We start from the raw sequence: 23,403 nt of genomic DNA on the forward strand, positions 1-23,403 counted from the left end.
GTTCGATTTCGAGTACAAAATCTGCTCCTAATTTCATTTGTTTTCGGGAATGTGTTTGTGCGCGTCAAGTGTAACTTTCATGTCAACTGCGTGATAAGAAAATTATTTTAGTTTATTAAATACGCTTCTCGTTCATCTCGGATTATCGCTTTTTATTAGACATACATCACCTTCTCACATGAATCTTGCGATTTACAAGCATCTTATTTTCTTTGTCAATTATTAATTTTACATTCAGATTCATTGCTTCGAGTCAATATTACAATTTTCGTGCATATAGTACAGAATTTAACAATGTATATAAACGATAGCATTTTCGTCTAGATGTTTAGAGCTACGGATGCTCGTAGACGAAAACAAATTAGGTCACATGAGATTAATAAAATTATGAAATTATCGTGTAAAAAAGATTGTTATCAGAACCTGTATTCTCGTAGACGAAGCCTTCAGTGTCCCTCAAATGTTACACATATCTCTAACAAGAATCGTTAACAATTTCACTAATAAAACGTGTTACTATACAATATTTCGAAACTATACATTCTACATTTTTTATTTACATTTCACAGCGACTCGTCAATTTCACAAACCTCATCCTCAAACATTCATTCTCAGTATCCACATGAACTCACTTAAAAACATATACAACTTGTGATAAACTATATACAAATATCGTTTTCATTTTGTATAGAAATTTATCCACAAAATATGCACGACAAATAATACACATTTGTACAATGAAGGGGGGTGCTCGTTAATAAAACAAAAAAAGGGGAAGAGCATCAAAGGTTGTATTAAATGAAAGTAAAAGTGCATCCAAAGTCAACAACACAAAAAATATTTTTTTACACGGTTAAAGCTAGAATAAATAATATGTCGTTTATAGCATGAAATGATGGCTATTACAAATGAAATTTTTTTAAGTTAGTTTTATCAGTGGGAAATGTTGATGACAAGAAAAGTCAAATACTGGAGGTTTTTTAGAATCCTTTTTATGCCCATCAGCAAGTAATTTTAGAACCACAAAATTCGTTTTCGCCACTTTTAATAAATCATTAATCTGCAAATTAAATATATATGCAATAAGTGGAAACAAATTTTTAAATTACACCAACAAAAGTTTAGGAGTATACCTCATTCACGGTACTAGCGTTCGGCGGATAAAGGGACAATGATCTTTCCAACATATTCCTAGCTTGATGAAAATGACGGCACCCAGCTACATACAGTGTTGCACTAGTGACCTTCTCCTAAGAAAATGGATGTTAGAAAGAAGATCTTTGTATTACTTAGAAAGAGAAGAAAAATAGAAAAAGAAAAATCACACTCACGTTTCTTTTATGCATCTGTGCATTGGTTATATCTAAAAATTCTTGATAATTTACCGGTGGCGGAGTCAATAATGAAGAAAACGGTAGTAACCTATGCTCGTATCGAACTCGTTCCGAGTCAAATTGCATCTCGGGAAGTGGTATTTTCCCATCCATACGAAAACCTACTAAGGCCTATGAAACAATTTTACAGCTTCAGCTAGATTGTCAATGTAGAAATACATGTTTATTTGATACAGAGATACAAAATTTACTTTATAGTATCCACCACATATATTTTGCATAGCTTGATACATTAATATTTCCAAGTCATACGGTCTGGGTGTTGACTTCTTTTTCTTATTTTTAGCACTCTTTTTGCCTCCTCTACCTTTATGTACTTCTCTATCATTATGTACATCTTGATCCATTAAGAACGTGTCTGCCCTTGTGATGGCCGATACGAGCCATCCATAAAGAAACTCATACAGGTACCAAAATATGTAGTGGTATTCGTGTACCGAATACAACTCAAGCTCAAAACCGCTTAACAAGTACATGACCATAACTCGTAATGTATGATACAAAATCCATGTTCCAAAACAAGCTAGGTGTGATCTAGGTGTATCACTTTTTAAAGACAAAGTATGTAAAAATGCGTCTACCCTTTCAGCCTGTTGAAATTACAAGTCATAAACAATTGGCAACATTAGTTGACATATATAATAAGTTATTTCTAAACGTACTTCATCCTGTAACGTTGCAAAATCCTCCAATAAATGTGCCAATTTATCTCTTTGTCTAGCTCTATTATGACCGGTAAGTTGTAATAAACTGCCAAATAAGCTAACACAATGAGATAAAAAATTATCAACGTAATCCTTGGCTTGATGATTTTGAAGTAATGTACTCTTTGGCATTAAAACTGGAGGCGCAATGAAATTTCGTGCTGCATCTTTCAGAACATCCGAAAAATGTTGCACGCCAAACACCCGATTTGTTGTGGGCAAATAAACTATTTGCAGCATTGATCTGGATAATATACATGGACTTTGTCGTGAAAATTCTAAAAAAAAGTCCTAAAAAGAAATCAGTGTACTTGGAATTTATGCCTGTATGTTATGCCTGTTGTAAATCTTCTCTTACCAAAGCTGCATGAAATCCATTTTGATTAGTGATCATAGTTACAGTACGAAATCTGTTTAGTAAGTCATCTAAATATTTTAGGGCTTCTGTTCTTGGTTTTATCTTAGTATACCGAGGGAATGTTGGTGGTAATAATCTTTGATTTACCATAGGATCAAATCCCATGATGTTTGGATAATTTGCTAAAATTGTTGTATGTATTACTTCTGTAAGTAGAGGACAAAACAATGTTAAGAAACTTACATATCTCATCAGCTTTCTCTCCACGATTCACTGTCTTAATCATAACTTGAATCATGTATGAACAATTTGATAATAATCTATGACAATCATTTAAGTTCTGCTGTAATTGTTCTTTTTTCCCCATTAATGTCAGTATTTGATAAAACATTTTAGTGAATCTAATTCTAGCATATAATGCTAATCCATCGTTATACTGAAAGAAACAATGTTAATTATTTTTCTTGTTATTAAAGAAGAGTGTGACAAACACATCTACTACAAAACTTTAATGTGCTCCTTGTTCAAAAATGCACCTACTTCTTTCTCAGATTCTACATCAACTGGTTTTATTCTACTTTTCCTATGCAATTCTTCTTCTACTTCTCGCAGCATGGATATAGTTTTCTGTTCTGTAATATCCTGTTGCAATTTGTAGCCATAAGTAACACTTTGAAAATCTTCTTCCTCGAAAACTAATGCTTTATTGATGCAGTCTTTAATTATTTCAATAATTTTATACACAGCATAACAAAAGGTTTTCAGGGATTTATCTACTATTTGACCGGGTTGGTGAAGGTACAAATTGATAAAAACTGTTTGGGCCAAACTATGACCTTCGAGCCAAGACACTATACACGCATAAGTTGAATCTATTATTCCTATAACTTCAGATGGGGTCAAATTGTCCAACTTTAATGTGCCAGAATCAACAGCCTGTGTGAAAGTGCATGGTTTGTTGTTTCCTCTATTACACAGCATGCCAGCATCCATTTTTGGATCCATCATTTCAATTGCAGACATTGCTTCAAACAACCCAAACAACTCATCGTGTAAAAGTTCTCCCAATTCCAGCTCTAGAGAAACACATCAATGAAATATTTTATACTAACTATACAATTAACTTAGTCAATTCATATTATTAACTATAAATTATAGTTCTAAAAGCAATTCTTTTAAATGTCCTTGAAATTAGTACTTAAACATAAATATGCTTCATTGAATAGAATTATCTATTATTCTATCCAATTTGTATTATCTTAGTTGTGACAGTGTGAGCAAATATACATAAAAAGAAGAAACAAAAAAGATAACTCAAGTGTGCATTGGCAAAGGAAGAAATTAGTTTTCAAACAAGCACCTGTAATGGCTTCGAAAAATTCGTGAGTAATATCCACCCAATTGTAAGTGACTTGGTCGAATCTGCAATGTAAATAGATGTATAAATTAAAAAATATTGCTAAGAATTGCAGATGATTGTTATGCGTTAGGTTATTTTCTTCAAGCCTGATTGAAACCGTGATATTTTTTGTATAGCATGTTTGCACAGTTATTTGTACGTTACTAAGTTAATTCATTTATTGTAATTAGTATATTACGACTCACTGTGATTCTTTATCTTCCCCCATGTCAATCGAATTCTGTTCTTCCACCATGGTCGCCATTCTTGCAGACTGACCTGTCACATTTAACAGTACTGCCAATACCACCAAATTACATATCTCATTGTTTTACCAAAAAATAATATCAATAAACTTCCTTTCAAATCAGCCGATTAATATTTTAAACTATAATTTTTACCATTTATAAAAATGAATATCAACAAATGCCATATACACGAACATCAATTAAAAGTAAAGTTGTATTATTATGGTTCAAGTAAAATGAGTTTTTGAACACCTGTCTGTTCAAACTCATTTGAATTTGTGTTTTCTGTTATGTGAGGCGAACTTTACAAAATCAAATAAAACTTAGGAAATTAAAGCTTTCGTCGTGCATTTTTTTTAATGAACTTTTCATCAAATGGAAACTCAGGTATGATACAATAGAGATCATACATGTCTTAATGAAAGTATTCTTAAAAATTGTACAAGTTTTGTTATGTTATTTTCAGGATCTTAAAAAGAAACTGGAAGTACTTCAACAGATGCAATACGAATTACAACAATACTATAGTTTATTACGATTAGTAAGATCTGATCTGGAGAAAATAATAAAGAATTTTAACTCACTAAGTGGTAAAGTATTTTATTTATTAATGTGTTAATAAAAATTTAACGTAGAACTGTATACTATATTTTGTTAAAACAATTCAGTTCTAAAGTTAGTTTCACTTAATACAAAAGTAAATACGTTACAGTATGAAACAAAGTAAGAATGTTTCTTTCAGATAAACAAACCTCATTAACGAAGATATAAAGTTCAACATTATTCTTATTTAAATAAATTGGCAAAATGGACACGCTTCAAAATAAAGAAAATATATTACTAGCAACCCATTCCACATCTTTACGAAGAAAATCTGTTCTTGCACCAAATTTATCGTCGTCAGTTTTGATAGAAAACAACGATGAAGCTGAACGATTGGCTTTGCATCATGAATTGCAATCTTCTGCTAAAAGTACAAATGTAAATAATAAACGAATGTCTTTAGGACTTGACTTTGTATCTAAAATGTCAGCACCTGATGTAAAACAGCATATAACTGACTGCATAAAACTAAATACTGAAAATAAGATTAATGCAAAGAATGCATTCAGTCTTGAAATAATTGATTTTATGACCTATATGATAAGTAAAAAAGATGATAATATGACTAATCTGCAAGTAGCTAGCACATCTTTAGATGTAAGTACTAAAATTTATGGTTTTCGTGTAGATAATGTTCATACAGAAATAATGAAAATGTCCGGTGGATTAGATAAACACGAAGATGAAAACCAAATTAATGACTTAGAAGGACAAACAAATAGTGAACAAGGAAACAATGATCCATCTTCACTAAGTAAAAAGAAAAAGAAAAAGAATAAACAAAAAATATTTGCTACAATGGAGAGTTTAAAAGGACCTATTGAAATATCTAAACCTTCGTTATGGATAAGAGAAGAACAGGATGCACAGAGTACAAATGCATTATATCAAGTAATGTTACCCAACCATGCAAATTCTAACTTCTATTTACACTCATACAATGATGTTATTGTTGATACCATAGAGCATAAGACTAATGATACTTCTACAAAAGTAACTCCTCCAAGAATAGAAGGTTTGACTGAATTAGAAGTATGTCCACCTTTAATTAATTTCGAATTTCGTAAGTGGACCGGTAATGAAGAAGAAGAGTTAAGTCAGGGTGAACAGTCAGAAGAAAATAATGATAACAGATTTCAGTTTGATTTAGATGCTAGTATACCATCCGAGGAGGAAGTCGTCCATAACGATTTAAATTATTCAAACATTGAAAATGAAGAAGAAAACGTGAACAAATGTGTTGAAATACGAAAACTAGAAACAAATATTGTAGATTTATGCAAAGTTGTATCTAATTGTCCTGTAACTAAAACATCCGAATACTCGTTCATTCAAAAAAGTATGAACAAACACTGGGCTGGTCCTTCTCATTGGAAAATAAATAATTTGAGAAACTTTTCTGGACAAAGTAAAATCATTGAAACATGTCAGCAACGTCAAACTAGAAAAAGAAAAGAAATTGAAATGAATTATGATGATAAAACAAAAAAGGCTATAGAAGTAAAGTTTGTACTAGGTCGTAATTCAAAAATGGAAGCTGCCAGACTAGAATGGCTAGAAGAAGATCTAACATTGCCATGGGATATGCATTATGATATTGCATATACTACTAAACTTTATCTTCATAAAATGATAGAGTTAAAGGTGCAAGAAAGAGATAATTTAAATGCTACTCATATATCTGATATAGAGGATTATGATTACAATAATGAAAATGATACATCAAATTATTGTCCTCGTGTACCTAACGATGATTATGAAGCGTGCGAAGACAATACTGATGAAAATGAATGCAATTTTGCAAGTGAAGCTCAACGAGAAACCCAAGCTTTCACCGACAATAATTTAGTTACTGCTCCTAAATTAACGAACAAAATATTTATCGCATATAGTGTCCAAGCAAAAAGAATAGACATGCGACAACTGAAAAGGTCTATTTGGAAAAGTCTAACTTTGAAAACAGACAATTCGGCGGTAGAAGATGTAAATACTCAAAATACGACAGAACGGGAAGAAAATGAAATGAACAATAGCAAATGTTTCAGTAATATTTATAAGACATTGCCAAATATGTTAACAAAAACTAATATGGAAGCTCTAAGTTTTCCCATTTCTTTTGTATCATTGTTACACTTGGCAAACGAGAAAACGTTAAGAATACAATCTCTTCCAGATATGTCTGACATTATTGTAGAAACAGATAATGTATCCGTGACGTAATTAATAATTAGTGTTTATTGATTAAATATAAGTAAATCTTTTAATTGTTTTTTATATATTTTAGAATTACTGATAGAATATATAATATGGGTATTAAACATAATTGTTTCGTTTTAATCTTCATTATTATTATGCCTATTCTTTTTAGCTTCTTTAAATTCTTTTAAGTTTGTAATTATTTGCGAATAATTATTGTTACAAGTGTTAAAACAGAACGCACGTCAGTACAGTCTAAATTCATGTAAAGGACTTACAATGGAAAATTCATGAAGTCCAGAATCATTCAATTGTTTTAATATGTTTCCTCATATCCTTAACTTAAGGTAATAACCTATGTGTTAATGAAAATTTATCTTCCACGTTATAAGTATCAAGAATGTTACAAAATTAATACCAATGATTCACACAGTGAAACCAATATTTAGATATGATTGCGATAAAACGACACATGTTAAGATGCATCAAAAAATTTATGTCGCGTCACCTTTCTCGACACATATCAAACATGCCGATTGACGATAAGAAAATTAAGAGCACCGATAAAGATCAAAAATGTAAAGCAAAAGCTGGTGTTTGCGACACGAAAAAACCTGAATTCAGTAGTTACGATTACTTTCTACCGGATCGCAAAGGTGACGTGCAAGTTTCTATAATTGGAGGCAGCGATGCGACAATTTATACGGCAGCACTTTTAAAACAATCCCGTTTAATAAAACGAATACATTTGGTAGACATGAATGATTTATTTATGAGTCCAGTTTTAGATGCCAGTCATATCGACACGTCAGCTCGGTTAAAGTGTTTTAAAAGGAAAAACTTGAAAGAAGCTTTGAAGGAAGTATGTCATGCTTCTTATCTACTAAATTTTAATACCATCTTAATATAATTTTATCGTAAAACGATAACATTTAGACAAATATTATCGCCTTAATGGACGAGAGGAACGTAAATATGGACTGCGATTTAAATATCGCAGCGCAGTTTGGAGCTGCATCAGCGTATGTGCATAAAATGGCTGAGAAAATGGTACAGTTCTGTTCGAATTCTTTGGTAGCCGTTTTTGCTCGACCAGTTACAGCAACACTTCCGATGGTCTCGGAGATCTACAAACATGCTAAATGGTGGGATCCAGACCGAATCATTGGTTCTACTGCCCTAGATCATATGCGAATGGAAGCGATTACCGCGAACCTGTTAGATTTGAATCCTGCTTTTTTATCGGTTCCAGTAGTCGGTGGAGCAGATACGAGTACTATCGTGCCGCTTCTATCACGAACTACTCCCGCCAGCGGATTCACTAACGTACGAATCTGTAATGATAGTTTTTATCATGATATAGCGAGGTAGTAAAACAACAGTACCATCAAATTTATCCGTAGTCAATTTCTCAACTTGAAAATTTAGTTCTATATTTCCAAATTCCGAAATTGATAAATCCTCAAAGTTTACAAAGTATTGTAGGTTATGGGTTTAATTTACAATCCCGGTATATCGTGACGGACACTTCCTGCAAATTAAATTTCAAATTATAATAAGTTTTCTTATGTAGGAACAGACAGAATTATTGTTAAGATCCTTTCGTAATGCGGACAGAGAATTAGCAAACAGTGGATCCAAAGGATCATTGTCTGACGCAGCGGCTGCTGCTAAATTGATTCTCACACTTGCCGGTGGACTTTGCGGATTCGAAAATATCGTTGCTTCTGCTTATGTACGATCGAACGTGTTACCAGTATGCCGGTTTTTTACGAGCCAATTACAATTTGGCACTGGTGGTGTGAAAAAGAATTTTGGATTGCCTAAAATGTCATCTTCGGAAATATTACTTGTCGAACAAGCGATTCCTGTGATAAATGACTGCATCGAAATGGCTGCAAAGGCGGTTCACTGCAACGGAGACGTCATAATGAAAAATGCGTAAATTACCTTGAATGTTCATTACAGAAAGTATATTTTCCTATGCAATAAAAATAGTAACATTAAAGTATCGATCTCTAAGTAATCGAGTAGAACACGTCAGCTCTATTTATGTATCTTACAGAACATATTCCTAAATACTTACATATATGTCATGTTCATCGTTGTAATAAAAGTTTTACTAATATTTAATTGACTCGTTTCGTTCCTTCGTTATCAATGCAAGATGTGTATTCTAATCAGCGCTTTCCAAACTTTTATGAATAGAGATCGACTTTCGAAAATGATAACTTTGACGACCCACTTGCTTATAACGCATTAATTTAATGTTCGAAGTTTTAAGAATCAAAAATTACAAAATCGCAGTTTGGAAGTCACAAAATTCCAATGTACCTAAATTCGAAAATGCATTAGTTCGAAAGTTCGATGATTTCAAAACGCCAAAGTTCCGTAACTGTAAGACTGCAAGATCTGAGAGTCCACTTTCGACGTCAGTAATTTTTTGCGAACAACTCGTTTGTAACGCGTGCTTAAGTGAAACTAAATAAACAACATCGCTTGACCAAATATTTTGTATTTTAATATTTAATGCGAGGTTGATTGAGTCGGAACCCGCACTTTGGGAATGCTCTGCTTTAAACAAGCCGTATTCCAACACCACGCATAGTGACTCGTGCCTCAGTTCGGTTTGCAGGTTCAAACGGAACGGTATTTTGATTTCGATAGAATCATTTGTAGACGCGAGTATCGAGTACTAATCATTGCAATTCGACGTTATATAATTTTAGTGAATTGTTCTGAAATTGAGAATATTTTTGCACTTTATTAGTTGATCTACATAAAAGTGACAAACGAATTCTCAGCATCTGTTGATTCATCGACGTTTCTGGTGTATGAATGTACCGCGCGCCGAAAGAAAATACTTATTTTTTTTTCAAACATGATGTCAAATCTCCTGCTATTACAATTTGAAAAGTGTTTATAGAGGATTCGATCTATAAATAACGTAACAAAACGCAGAAGGATTTAAATTTGGGTCGACTACGTCTACATACCGCCCGGCTAGGCTATTTTAAAATTGTACGAATCTCTTGTTTTGACACCTTACGTTTGAGCCGTTTTATTTTCATCAATTCGTTTATCAATTTACAGGGACATTCACTAAAATTTTAACGGCAACATGGGAATGATTCTATCAAGATTTCGAGTAAGTTTGTATTACTTTTCAATGTGAATATTAATATTTTATTGGTTAGAGGTTAACGTTCTTCCACATTCTACATTTTTTTTAGGACGCATTTCCGAATAATGTTATATTATTTTAAAAACCCGTTAATACATAATATTTTATGTTTTTTTTGATACCAAAATAGGGTACAAATAAACATATATATTAACAATTGACAGTTTTTTAAGGTTAGGCGCCAAAATAAAATTTTAAACAAAGTACACTAAAAACAAGTATATGCACTTTTTCATAAATACATTTCACTTGTAAAATATGCATTTCTTCATTTTATAGTTTAAATTTCCTAAAATAGTCTACTTACAATTTCTGTTATTGAATGATTAATCAAAATTGACTTATAATGCATACAAAAGAAATATTATACATTCTAAAATTACCATTTAATGACTATGCATTACTTTTATTTAACACCTTTACATCTGAATTAACAACATGTGAAGAAATATAGGATCTGTTATCGTCATTGTTCACGAACACAGTTAATATATTATAGGAAAAATAATTAAAAAATGTTGTACACTTTTGATCTATTGATTAGTAGAAGTTAGAATTCACTAATAATCAGATAAGAATAAAATTTTTTTATATTTCAGAAAAAGAAAACGACAATTGAAATATTGGAGGATCTAGATACGGTAAGAAATGTATATTCCTTCAAATGTATGTATTATAAGCATTTGTAGAATTCAATAAAATTCTATTTTTTAACAGAAAATTAAAGAAATAGAGAGATATGGGCAAACTACAGAACAAAGACATAAAAAGATTGTTGGAACACTGATTCTTTACAGTGTTATACTTTATATTGTAACAGCATTCATTTTTTATTTTTATTTCTTCCCAGCATCTTTATATGATCAAATATTTTATATCATTCCATTGTTAATTTTTCCAATTCTGTAAGTACTATATTTTCCTTGTTTTGTACAAAATTATTTATTATTTGCAAATGAGGTGTATATATCGTTCCCACAGAATATTACTTACAAAAAAAATGGTTACATGGTATTATAAACGTAAAATCTCTGAGAATCAAGAAAAATTAAGTACAATGCAATCAGAGAAAAAGAAAATCCTAGATGAAGTTACAGAAACTGAAACATACAAAAAAGCTAAAGAAATTTTAATGAAGTTTGCTCCAGATCAGTTAAGAATGACTCCTGTAAGTACTAAAACATATATATGATTTAAAAGTTAATTACCTAAACTTTTTTGTTTCAATTAAAGTATATGTTTTGTTTGCTTTAATTAATCACCTTTTTTTTTTATTTTTCAGTTATCTCCACAGGTGTGTATTTTGTATGCATTAAATAACTTCCTCGTAATATGATTTGCATACATTTATAAACATTTATTTTTGACTAACAAATTATTAAAAAGTAATTTCTAAAAAATTGATATACAATTTAATGAAGAAACTTTCATTTTAGCCAACTTATAAGGTATCACCACCATTAGAAACATCTCAAAGATTTAGCACACCACAAAATGTGATATCCCCCATACCTTCTTCTGCGGAACTACGAAGAAGAGTAGTAACAAGTCAAAATCAGCTGAACATGCAAAGTGGTATGCCCACTAACACTGGCCTTGTCCCAGTTGGCGTAGCTCCCACTCAAAATCCATCAAGTACTCCTTTCCAGGGTGGCATGAAACCAATTAACTCTCCAATCATGGGTTATCGTTAGTATTTTTGACAGTATAATTATTCATATTGACTTTTTTCAAATATTATTATTTTATGATAACATATAACAGGGTCACCGTTACCTCGTCCGGTATTGCCTCGTGAAAGGAATTACTTAGATCGATTAATTGATTATTTAGTGGGTGATGGCCCATCAAATCGTTATGCGTTAATTTGCCGACATTGCGAATCGCATAACGGAATGGCCCTGAAAGAAGAATTCGAATATTTTGGTAAACATTTGTGATAATTTATTACGAAAAATTGAGTGTACCCCAAATTGAGTGTATTTTTATATTACAGGATTCAGATGTTGTTACTGCAACTTCTGGAATCCTGCAAGAAAACAAAAGAAACCTTCTGCGCCAAAATTGGAGTATGATGCAACTTCTTTTGCACACAGTTCATCATCTTCAAATACTCCTGATCATACATTAGGTGCCACAAATATGGAACCTTCACAAGTTATGCAACCGGAAACGACCCCATCAGATACAGGTTTTTTTAATCGTCATTAGAAATGTTCAAAAGCCATAGAAAGCTCAAACATAAATAAGCAAATAATTTTTAGATTCCGACATCGAAGTAGTTGAAAAACCGACAGAAATTCCAGAAGACACTGAACATATAGATGAACCAGTGAAAAACGAATGTGGTAAGGAAAGATATCATTAAACATGTTTAAAATGTAATATGATTTAGATATTATATATGACTGTAATCATAGATGAACCAGATGCTACAAAATCTGAGACAAAAGAAGAGGAAAAATGCGAAGAAAGTGTTGAGAAAATGGACGTTGACGATTCGTTCTCCTAACACGAACATATTTCAAAGGAATATATGACAGAAAACATTTTGTTATGAAATGTTACTACAATTGACATTGTAGTGCATAGGTATATAGGTATAGATGTTTATTAAAAACGTAAATACTATATTACTCCAGCAAGAGTTTGAAAACGAAAGTAAACGATATGATACTCGACAATAGATAGTAATATAGTATTTGCAGAAATTACATGAATGCTATATTCTCATATTTGAATGAAGGATCATTCCAAATTGTTCTTGTCTAACTCTTGTTAGGATTTTGGGTAACTGTAGAATGAAGCAAAATGATCGCAAGTACTTAGAAAAGATATCATTAACAAGATATCTTATTAATTCCCATATGATGTTTGCTTCATTTATATGTTACTTGCAAAATCGTGAAATTTCATAATATATTGACAAATTTTTAGAAATTGTTTATTCTTCTAAAAATTTTAAATTATCCGAAGCATTATGAAAATGCCCACGTTGAAAATTGTAGTCAATAATACGTTTCAATTAAGACTGCTTATCTCGTCAATAGTGGACATTAGTATTTATATTAGAAGAAAGTACTTTTTTTGTTTTTTTTTTTTTCTTATAAGAAATTCGATCTTTTTCTTACATCAATTTGAATCTTACATAATTTTTGTTCTCTTTCCTTTTTTAATGAATACGCGTTGTCTCACAAATTTTGTGCTCGACTGTCATTAAAAACTCGATTACTGCTTGAATATCATGTTATAGAAGACATGAATACTTTTTATATTCATAATTTGTACAAAAGAAACGAATAAGGAACATGGAAGAAAGTACATTGAACTGTTTCTCATTGGAACTTTTTAAACATAAGTATTGTGATAATAAATCGTATTTTGTGTTTGGGTAATATTTATTACAAGCGAATGCAATGTACATATGTATCAGATAAAGAATCGGCGTTTATTAAAACATGTAATCGCTGTAGCTAGTTTTTACTTTTCACTATCTATTAAAATTTGTAGAAATTTAAACATTTTACATTCTTTTAAATTATTTTTAATAATTATTAAATTATCTTATTTGAAGCAACGTTTAAATTTGACTGAATTAAAATTTTGTATTCATGAGATAAACAAAATTGTTTGAACGATTGTTAAAGGAAATATACTTTTTAACGAAAATACCTGTTAATAATTTCTCTGTTCGTGATTCAATGGCGGGAATCTGAAGTTTTTTAACATTCGAATTAGTTCCCGTTGCAAAAATGGGTTTCATAAAACAACGATATTTTTCTTCTAGCTTTGTGTAGCCAATTGCGGGTGCTGATTTAACAAAACCTTCCTTCGTGTCTTGTGTTCGCAAAAGTAATGAACTTATGCTCATTCGGGCACATGTGTGAATCGGTCTCAGTTTACATGGTAAAAATAGTGCTCGGCCGTCGACGGATTATCGTTTGAGGTAAATCTAACGATTTTTTCGACATCGTTTTGTAATGATAGTAAAAGAGCGCGAATATCGAGAAATAAAAACCCAATGTATTTTTCCGTGCAAATCATATTGCGTGATACGATTTATTGTCAACGGTGAACACACGAAATGTTTGTGGTCCGACGATTTTCACTCACGCAATTTACTGTGCATAATATCGATGTAAAACATCGTATAAAAGCGCACAAAGCAGTAGGGAACACGTTACTGGTGCTTATTAGAATATACTTAAACGTGTTGTGATAATTAAACATAAGTAACGAAGAATCTAGTCGATGATATTTTTGCAAGTAATTTTTGACTGCCTTTAGTGGGCGCCATAACAACGTCCATTAGTCGGTGACAATCATTGTGCGATAAGTGTTTATTCTTTCCGTCCACTTATTTTGCATTTATTAGTAACTTTTAATCTACCGATAAATTTCATTAATGATTTATTCGTATTTGTCCAATTGCGTACTTTAACTTAAAGTTATACTGCGCTAGAAACTAAGGTGGGGCGGACTTTGTTAGCCCGGTATTAAACACGTGCGATTCGTTATACAATTGTTCTGATTTAGTTCAATTAAAAATGTAAGAGATATTAAGTTTAAACTTAATAAATGTTAGCATTATGTAGATATGTTTCTGTATTGAATATATTTGTACATTGTATATAATAAAGAACATTAAAATATAAAATAAAAATATCTGATTTAATCATTTGTTGTAGCTCAACAAATATGCCGGAATTAACTGAACTCGACAAAGCTGCAAGCTCCGAACCTAGTAAGGTCGAAGCAACAGCAGCAGGATCTGGAACTGATTCAGACTCGGACGATACTCTTCCAGACTTGGATGATGCGGGTGCTGGGGGTACTGTTGGCTTTTCAGCCACGACTGTCACTGGTCTTGACATGGTTTCTAAGGCAAAACAGAGTCGGGGAGAGAAGAAAGCCAGGAAGCTTATGAGCAAATTAGGACTAAAACCTGTACATATTTGCATTCTTAATGTATTTGTAACTCCAAACATAATTGAATATTAAAGCAATTTCTTTTTTGTTGTATATAGGTTCAAGGTGTAAACAGAGTAACTATTCGTAAATCGAAGAATATTCTCTTTGTAATTAACAAACCAGATGTTCTGAAGAATCCAGCTTCAGATACTTACATAGTATTTGGGGAAGCAAAGGTGAAATTCTTAAACTGTGTCTTAATTTTGTACATAATAAAATTAAAATTTTTGATAGATGATGATTCTTATGGTTTTGTATAATATAAGCTGAGAAACTTTGTAGAGAAATTCCTTGGCAGACTGATATCTAGTAGCAATGATATTTTTTGTGGAGTTGTTTTATTGCTTTTATTTATTAAAGAAATTATTTTTTTCAGATCGAGGATCTTAGCCAACAAGCTCAGGTAGCAGCAGCTGAGAAGTTCAAAGAACCTCCAGTTATTCCAGCAACTGAGGCTGGTGGTAGCACTACGGTAAGATATTTTATTGTATAAATAAATGACAATAATAATATCTGATTATGGTTTCTAATTCTGAAATTGGTATTTTTAAGGTTGTCGCGCCTATACAGGAAGAATCAGAGGAAGAAGTTGACGAAACAGGCGTCGAGGAGAAGGACATTGACTTAGTAATGTGTCAAGCCAATGTATCTCGAGGGAAGGCCATTAAAGCTCTCAAAAATAATCAAAATGACATTGTCAATGCTATTATGGTAAGTCTTCAAAGAGAAGTATCAAGCTTTTTTTGACATGATGAATGATGATCTAAGTAATGGTTTCGCTTTTATTTTTAGTCAGAATTAAAATATTGCTGAAAAGACCTTGGCAGACTGATAAATTAGTTCTGTAACTAGCATACATCTAGGTGTACAGTTCAAATATTTACATTTGGTTTTACTATGTTTCAGGAATTGACAATGTGATGAACCTGCTTAGAAATAGGGTGCGCTACATCGTAGCTCGCATTGTGAGGTCATTATTTTATCATCTGCATCATCAGGGAAAACATCATCCTTCTTTTTGTCTCATTACATTGAAATGATAAGCTCGACTACCAAGAGATCAGAGTTCGCACGGAGACCGTGATGCTTGTCTCTAACAAATCCACATGTATATACATAATTCACATGAAAAAAAAAATAAATACACTAAGGTCACTATATTGTTTGTCTGTTTAACTGCGCGCACTGTGTGGAGTTCCAAAACTAAAGGTCAAATTCTCTAGTATTACGTAACATTAAGTATTGATGCATGAACTAATGGACCGTAGACGTTACTATTGATCACTCGATGTGTTAGTCATGGGCAGAGAGCTAACTATACTACACACGTGCATGCTTATGGTAGTAAAAGTCGATACCGAATCACTTCTCATTTTGGAACCATAACTCGTGAATCGTATCATGTTACTTGAAGGTGGAAATTTTTAGGACAGATTTGGATATTGCGTTTAACTTTAATTTTACAATAATCGATACATTGTCTTATTTATTGAAATTTATACTTTTATTAATTTTTATGTATGGATATCAAACTTTGTTTAATTATATTTTTGTACAATAAATGGTTCAGTAAATAGAAAACTTTTTTTAGTACCCCTAGTTTACCGATAGATGGCTAGCTATTTCTATGTTCACATTTTTTTAATTTAAAAAAAGGTGTAGTTTCAGTAGTTTCCACATATTGCTTGCAGATGATACTGTGTATAGTTTCTGATTCGATTAAAATTGAACATGTAGCGCCATCTAGTGGCAACATGTGGGAACTACTGAAAGGGCTGTTTCAAAACTGTGTAGTTCACCCTGTTCGCCGGAGAGATGGCGCCACTTGTACTATTTTTATAAAAACTCAATTATTATTGATTTTATTGATTAATATGCTATATATTTATTAATATTGATTTTCTACTGTCTTCAATGTATTCCTTGGACCTGAAAATGCGAATTATCAGAATAGTTTACGTACTGGTATCTTGTCGATGATATAGGGAATGACATAATCATGCCTAAATAATTTTTAAAATTACACTAAAATATGTTTACATCGTTTATCTAATAATTAATAGTACAAATGTAAAATACCACTTAGTCTCCTGTCGACAAACTAATTTTAGATTCTTACAAGTATCTGCAAGAAGATAACAACTTGCATAAATATGCAATAAGATAATTTTAAAGTTTTAATTTTTAGCAGAAATGTCGTATCAGTAGAGTACAATATAAAGAAGGTATTTCAATTCGACTTTCGTCAGTGCAAAAGTATTACGGAAAGTTTTATAAGCCGTTTCGTGCACGTGTCACGGCGTACAAGTAGCAAAGCGGGGTTGGAAAAAGCGTGATATTAGAGCGTGGACGTGCCATCCTCTCTATCCTACAGGAGAATCCGCTAATATTTGAGATTTCGGTCTCGTATATGACGCTACCCACGGTGACATCTGGCAAGGATCTTAAGGCGCTTTATTGCCAACAAAGAAGCGTTCGCAATATTGTCACGTAATAAAAGGAACACCGCGAAGGAAACACCTGCTGAACTCCGGTAATCGAATTTCCATTCGCTCAGCTATTGCGTTGCCGTGAAAATGGCACGCGTTAACAATAAAAAACTGTTTAAAAAGAGATCGCAATAAACGTTCAGAGTAGCAAGTACTTATTTAACGTGTACCTAAAGCGCTTTAACGTTAATGAACTTCTAGTTTATGAGCCTGACTTCCGCTTTAATTGCGAAGCACTCAAGCGTTGGAAAGTTAAGCACGCAGATTAATTAAGTCACTTAAGGAACAAGTAATTTACGTACGCTCGGAATACAGCGAAGTTTATGTAACGCGATATTCAAACTGCAATTCCGGAAACTGTTTCCGTTTCCTGAAGAATATTTTTGCCCGAGAGGATGTTTTGAGCTTGATCTTAATAAATAAATCTTCTTATGGTCAAATCTTAAAATCTCAGACTTTGAATTTGTCAAACTCTAAATTCTGAAGTTTATCAATTTTCGATGAAGTTAATGTGTCTCGAGAATCCTGAAATGTTGACATACACTTCGTCCACGTGAATGTCCATCAACGTTCGTTGATTTTCTGAAAGTTTAGGGGTTGCCTGACCCTGGTCCGAGAGCCATGATGCGACATGACAGTCTCTTTGTGCACGAGTTTATGAAGATGTCGCATCGAACGAACGCCGACCATGAGGACGTGCGAAGCGTTTACAAAACGCTTACGCGTATCACGAGCCGCGTACACATCGACGCCGACCCACATTATCTGATGGCACCGACATACGTCTTCGCTGTCAGCCGATCGTTAAAGGAACAATCAGACACGCCAGAGACGGATCGGCTGCCATGGACCTCTCTCTCTCCTCTTTCTTCTCCTGTCAGCCTCTTCATTCTTTACTATTTTTTTATTCCGCCGTTCGTGATCGGTCTCTTGATTCACGCGCATCCGTTTAGATTTCCGCTCCGGTATAAATTCACGTAGCTACTCACTTTTTATCACGATGACAAAACAGTGTCAAAGACCGTAACGTTATAATTAAAGTAATACTCTAAAATTATGATATGGTCTAATGTCAATTGTAATCTAATACACTGTGCGTAATCTAATACACTGATAATTTGATCTTGCTTATTTTTGGATAACCAATTTCGAAGGATTACAAATCTTCTGTACGTATCTTGTTTCTTAACTTTCTCCAAAGTGTCCATCTTCCCGAAAGCGTAAGTTGGCAACAAAGACGAAGAGAACGAGGAACGAAGAAGGGAATAAAGGATCCATCGAGCCATGTGGCAGGCGCAAACGGTGTGAGTAATGGCGTCGACCAATCGCTTCCGGGACTTAAAACACGAACGCACCTCTTATCCCTCTCCCTTGTACGTCCATTCTCTCCCTTTCTCTCGGTACCAATCGTCTTCTCGTCTCGTTTCCACCGTGCGATGCGTATAATAACGAGCGAGCTATCATCAACGGGATCATTATCATCGATCGACCGACGGCCTTCGTTCGCTCCTTCTTTTTCATCCGTGCGTCGTGATCCACGATAAGTGGCCCAGTATGCAGGGATGAAACGATTACAGGGAACGAGGGACATCGTGAGTGGCGGGATTTAACGACGAAATTATACCGGCTACTCGGCCACGGTGTCCATGAAGACGTAATATTTTTCTGCGGACCGAAACGTTTAACCCTCGATGATCGGAGCTCGCAGCGTGATTTCGCGGAGGACACGCGCGAGACTGCCCGCTGCTGCCTTTTCTGACCCTCTGGGCCATGCTGGTGCGCTCGAATTAAGCAATGAAATTATCGTACGCTCTCCAAGGCGAATATTTACTGCGTCCCGAAAACAAGCTCGATAAATATTAATATGATCCTGCTGAAAAAGAAAGACCTCGATGCAGGGTAGATCTGTTTCCCTTTCGGGCTTTTCTGATTGCGGGTGTCAGACTTGGGGAGAAAATTAGGATCGAATTGGGTGATTGCTATGCAGGGTTATGGTGGAATTAGTATAGCAAAATGGTAGAATAGCTATAATAACATAATAGCAAAATAGTAAAATAAGCAACGTAGCATTCGTTGTAAAATTGAACGTGAGGATTCGAACGACTCAAAGACTGCGTGTCAAAGAGTAAAGAAAATCGCAAGCTTAATTCGATTAACCGTATTATTGGATAAAGTTCTCTGCGAAAACGAGGACAAGTGAGTGTAAGGAGGTAAGAAGCATCTCTAAGGTTTCTTACAAATGGCTGCCAATGATATTCAAGTACTGCTCGAAGAAAGTTAAGAAAGCCACTTCAAAAAGATGTTCAGGATTCACCACGCTAACATTTAATTTAGACGTAAAATTAGTGCTTGAGCGATCCCTGGGGATCCCTTCGAAACATCTTAGAAGTGGTTTTCAATATGGCGGACGCGCAAGAACTTCTTGGTTACTTCCGTCGCTGTTCTCGATATTAACACGGTTCTCCAGCGATCGAGGACTTCTTCTTTTTCAGCGTCGGACCGGATGATCGATGATCCTGAAAGGAAGAAAACGATAACCATTATTTTCTTTGGATCGAAGTTAGCGCGAAGCGATGATGGTGTTCTCTGTAGACGTGCAGTCTTTTCTTTATTGCACTTCTTGTTACGCTAAATTACTCTCTATTAATATTAAACGTAGAACAATTTTCTTTAGGGACGATGTTAAAGACATCGCTGACTGTAAAAATTCTTTATGGTAAATTTTTGGACAGCAGTGTCTTCGATTTTTATTTATTAATTTATTAAGTCAAACACATTGCTGACTGTGAAACTTTCTGGTGGTAAATTTCTGGACAGCAGTGTCTTCGATTTTTATTTATTAATTTATTAAGTCAAACACATCGCTGACTGTAAAACTTTTTTATGGTAAATTTTTGGACTGCAATGTCTTCGATTTTTATTTATTAATTTATTAAGTTAAACACATTGCTGACTGTGAAACTTTCTGGTGGTAAATTTCTGGACAGCAGTGTCTTCGATTTTTATTTATTAATTTATTAAGTTAAGGATGACAATTTGTTTAAGATATAAAAAAGATCTCTCGGTGTTCATCTTTGTCACATTGCTTCGAAAGTGGTCCTTTCGGAACGAAGCAAGGGTCGGTAAATTTTGTATCGAAAGCGTGACCAACGTAAAAGTCACAATATTTAAGGCTAAGAATGGATCGCGAAACGAGGATCATTTTCTGAACGAGCCTTCGGATGTTACCTGACGAAAGAAACGCGCGGCACCTTTCAGCGTTCGCGTGACCAATCGCTGAACGTTTTCCGTGTTAAATATTCGACATTTTCCACGTCGGAAACCTTCGACCGCAACTACCTGTTCATCTCAGGGCGGTTCGCAAGATTTTCCTCGAGATCGGGCACGTTTGTTATTCCTTTTAATGGCACCCTTCGATGCTGGCAACGAAAATGAATACTTTTATAAATTAGTATGTACATTTTCTAAAATCAAATAGAACACGAGTTGGAATTTTCGAATTGTTTTCAAAATCGATAAATAATGAATTCTCAAATTTCAGATACTTTAAATATTGGGCCAATGATCAAAGCTATAGAGGCCCTACCAAAAAACAATAACTTTAAATATTTAAAGTATATCAATGTTTAAGTAAGATGCATGTTAAAATTTTCTAATTAGTTGTCTGGGAAGATTCTACCCAAGATTATTCGAATACAGGGAACGTTCAAATTTTCAGGTTAATCCGGTCCATAATAGTTGAAGGAATAAAAGGAGCCGAAAGACACGATTCGTGGAGTAATTACGCGAGCGGCCGGTAATGGTTGATCCCGAAGGAAGAACGGATCCCTTGACCGCGGTTAGAAGTAGGTGGTTTAAGGGTTTTAGGTGTGCCGGGCAGTGTTTTGAGAGGAGAGGGTGAGGCAGAGAAGGTGAGCAGTGCTTTACCTCTATATAGGCTGCCGTGACGTCCCCGTGGTGGGATAGCCGGCGCGAGAGCACTATATTACATCATTGGCGGCCATTTTGGACCACCCAAGTCGCTGTCAGAGCATAAAAAATATGAAGTTCTTTTAGGGCCGCCTTTTTTCCGTGCCGCCAGCGGCGCGGCTCTGCCGGATCGTGCCGTAACGCAGAAAGGCGGTGCGAACGGAGAGGACCCTGAAGAGAGTCGCAGATAGAAAGAGAGAGAAAGGGAAAGAGAACGAGGAGAGGCTGTTGGAGGAGAAGGAGATCGAGAGAATCGGACGAAGAGAGTAGTTACGAGGAAGAAGGGGCGAAGGAGGTGATGAAGCGAAACGAAGGTTGGAAGATTCGAAGGTTCTGAGGATGGAGAGAAACGAGAGCTTCGGGATTTAGAAATTGAAGAAGAAAGTAATAGAGTGGAAGAGAAGGATCGAGGGTGTCGAGGCGCCACGCTTCGGGAAACGTGGAAAAGCGAGATGGCGAGATATGGTCGATGAAAATATATATACTTGTGGACGCGAGGAAAAACGAGGTAACAATTGGAGAACGAATGGGGTGCATCCTTCCAGTTGACTGCAGCACCCTTTGTATCCAAAGCACTCTGTGCCGATAATTTGAAGATATGAAAACGAACTACAAATAATTATAATACATAAAGTAAACTACAAGGTATAGTATAGTTCAGTGTGTGTTTCAAATACGTACACGCAGGGAATTTTTTAATATTAATCAAACATTAAAACAAGAGCAGAAATATTAGTGGATACTGTTGATTGCAGCCATTTTGAAGATTAAGTGTATGTATGGATTTTATTGGGACACCCTGTAAATGTAGGATACCCGAAGCAAGTTAACATAAATTGTAGCTAACTCACACAACAAATTGATCGTGAAAGGGATAATGTAGCTCTTATCCCCATCTGCTTGGAACGTTTTTGAAGAATTATTTGTTGCAACCGAGATTAACCGATCGAACAGCACGCGCAAGAAAGGCCAAACAAATACTAATAAAAAGCAAAGACGAGCAATGAAAGAGAATCCGAAGAGATAGAAGAAGGCATAATCGGATAGGTCAAAGGAAAGGGAAGGGCTACGAGATGGTGAAGGACGAGAGAAACGAGAGGCCGCGGGCTGTTGCTTACGAGGAACGTAAAAGAAAGATGTACTTATGTAGTTAAGCCGGGGTTACATCGTTTCGTCCGCCATCGCCGTGCCGTGCTTTTTAAGCTCTACGATTACTTATCTTCCCTCGTTCCCTTCCATTCTGTTCTGTTCCGTACTGCCGTGATGAATCGGGACTATCCTTCATGCCGCGTGAACGCCTCGCGATTTAACTTTCTAAGAATAGTTGAAAATATTGCCTAGAAAAATTGATACCCGCTGGCGAACAAATGTTACTCTTCAATTATTCTTCGGATACTCTTCTACCACGTCTATTTATTTATCGGTCTTCGTTCTTTTATTTTTTCTTCGGGTAATTTGTTTTCTTGTACGATTCTTTTTGTGGGGTGTTAGATTACAGAGTGGTATCCTCATATGTCAGATGCCGCGACGTGTTGAGTCACTGTGACAAATTATCACGAGTTAAACTACATCGTTAAGTTATTAGAATCAGCAATTTAGTTTACTAGATTATAACGCGTTATCAATTATCCCAATTGATTCTACAAATGTTTCGTATCCCATATACCGAAACACCCTTAAAATTAGGTTCGTAAAGTTTCATAATCGAAGTATTCAAGCTTACCCTTCCGTTAGAAACAATGACGAACCATCAACCACCCTCGTACTCGGATAATCGAATGCCAACTGCGGTCTGGTGTTTACTCTGTCAGAAAACGAGGCTGATCGAATTGCCGCTTCGAACAATTTCGCTTCCGTTGCACGCGGCCATTTTCCTTGCGCTACTGTG

The 23,403-nt window shown here is 34.4% G+C and overlaps 4 protein-coding genes across 5 annotated transcripts; 3 read left to right on the top strand and 1 right to left on the bottom strand.

The window, feature by feature from the left end:
• Nucleotides 1-131: 131 nt before the first annotated feature.
• Naa35 (N-alpha-acetyltransferase 35) lies at nucleotides 132-4,231 on the bottom strand. 2 transcript variants are annotated; one of them, XM_012289269.2, is made up of 10 exons: nucleotides 4,062-4,231; nucleotides 3,817-3,878; nucleotides 2,997-3,532; nucleotides 2,700-2,892; nucleotides 2,457-2,638; nucleotides 2,057-2,389; nucleotides 1,586-1,984; nucleotides 1,332-1,505; nucleotides 1,134-1,250; nucleotides 132-1,060 (listed from the first exon to the last, which is right to left on the bottom strand). In XM_012289269.2, exons 1-10 carry the CDS (start codon nucleotides 4,118-4,120, stop codon nucleotides 920-922), a joined length of 2,196 nt encoding a protein of 731 aa, XP_012144659.1. In that variant the 5' UTR covers nucleotides 4,121-4,231; the 3' UTR covers nucleotides 132-919. The 2 variants fall into 2 exon arrangements, with proteins under 2 accessions (XP_012144659.1, XP_076391928.1); XM_076535813.1 differs by lacking the exon at nucleotides 3,817-3,878 and having other exon boundaries at nucleotides 4,062-4,152.
• A 110-nt stretch (nucleotides 4,232-4,341) lies between these two features.
• LOC100882153 (condensin complex subunit 2) lies at nucleotides 4,342-7,029 on the top strand. The gene is made up of 3 exons (XM_003704980.3): nucleotides 4,342-4,490; nucleotides 4,570-4,693; nucleotides 4,846-7,029. Exon 3 carries the CDS (start codon nucleotides 4,911-4,913, stop codon nucleotides 6,924-6,926), a length of 2,016 nt encoding a protein of 671 aa, XP_003705028.2. The 5' UTR covers nucleotides 4,342-4,490; nucleotides 4,570-4,693; nucleotides 4,846-4,910; the 3' UTR covers nucleotides 6,927-7,029.
• A 140-nt stretch (nucleotides 7,030-7,169) lies between these two features.
• LOC100882262 (malate dehydrogenase) lies at nucleotides 7,170-9,035 on the top strand. Its single transcript, XM_003704981.3, has 3 exons — nucleotides 7,170-7,764; nucleotides 7,839-8,228; nucleotides 8,476-9,035. The coding sequence occupies exons 1-3, from the start codon at nucleotides 7,354-7,356 to the stop codon at nucleotides 8,845-8,847; spliced, it is 1,173 nt and encodes a 390-aa protein (XP_003705029.2). The 5' UTR covers nucleotides 7,170-7,353; the 3' UTR covers nucleotides 8,848-9,035.
• A 482-nt stretch (nucleotides 9,036-9,517) lies between these two features.
• On the top strand, nucleotides 9,518-16,215 carry Lnpk (zinc-ribbon metal-binding protein lunapark). The gene is made up of 17 exons (XM_012289267.2): nucleotides 9,518-9,923; nucleotides 9,996-10,050; nucleotides 10,686-10,727; nucleotides 10,804-10,991; nucleotides 11,068-11,254; nucleotides 11,369-11,380; nucleotides 11,523-11,775; nucleotides 11,851-12,012; nucleotides 12,083-12,277; nucleotides 12,351-12,434; nucleotides 12,507-12,595; nucleotides 13,974-14,032; nucleotides 14,775-15,033; nucleotides 15,114-15,233; nucleotides 15,434-15,529; nucleotides 15,610-15,768; nucleotides 15,964-16,215. The coding sequence occupies exons 2-17, from the start codon at nucleotides 10,024-10,026 to the stop codon at nucleotides 15,976-15,978; spliced, it is 1,947 nt and encodes a 648-aa protein (XP_012144657.2). The 5' UTR covers nucleotides 9,518-9,923; nucleotides 9,996-10,023; the 3' UTR covers nucleotides 15,979-16,215.
• The last annotated feature ends 7,188 nt before the right edge of the window (nucleotides 16,216-23,403 follow it).

This window comes from Megachile rotundata, chromosome 9 (assembly GCF_050947335.1).
Source record: "Megachile rotundata isolate GNS110a chromosome 9, iyMegRotu1, whole genome shotgun sequence".
NCBI classification, from domain to species: Eukaryota; Metazoa; Arthropoda; class Insecta; order Hymenoptera; family Megachilidae; genus Megachile; species Megachile rotundata.

Excerpts from the sequence above, each read along its gene's own strand:
- Lnpk (XM_012289267.2), top strand. The coding sequence starts at position 10,024 with ATGGGAATGATTCTATCAAGATTTCGA. Across the intron at positions 10,051-10,685 it reads TGATTCTATCAAGATTTCGA|AAAAAGAAAACGACAATTGA; the intron begins GTAAGTTTGTAT and ends TTTATATTTCAG. Across the intron at positions 14,033-14,774 it reads TCGACGGATTATCGTTTGAG|CTCAACAAATATGCCGGAAT; the intron begins GTAAATCTAACG and ends CATTTGTTGTAG.
- Naa35 (XM_012289269.2), bottom strand. The coding sequence starts at position 4,120 with ATGGCGACCATGGTGGAAGAACAGAATTCGATTGACATGGGGGAAGAT. Across the intron at positions 1,985-2,056 it reads TTGCAACGTTACAGGATGAA|GCTGAAAGGGTAGACGCATT; the intron begins GTACGTTTAGAA and ends TAATTTCAACAG. Across the intron at positions 1,061-1,133 it reads ACGCTAGTACCGTGAATGAG|ATTAATGATTTATTAAAAGT; the intron begins GTATACTCCTAA and ends TTTAATTTGCAG.
- LOC100882153 (XM_003704980.3), top strand. The coding sequence starts at position 4,911 with ATGGACACGCTTCAAAATAAAGAAAATATATTACTAGCAACCCATTCC.
- LOC100882262 (XM_003704981.3), top strand. The coding sequence starts at position 7,354 with ATGATTGCGATAAAACGACACATGTTAAGATGCATCAAAAAATTTATG. Across the intron at positions 7,765-7,838 it reads TGAAAGAAGCTTTGAAGGAA|ACAAATATTATCGCCTTAAT; the intron begins GTATGTCATGCT and ends GATAACATTTAG. Across the intron at positions 8,229-8,475 it reads CCGCCAGCGGATTCACTAAC|GAACAGACAGAATTATTGTT; the intron begins GTACGAATCTGT and ends TTTCTTATGTAG.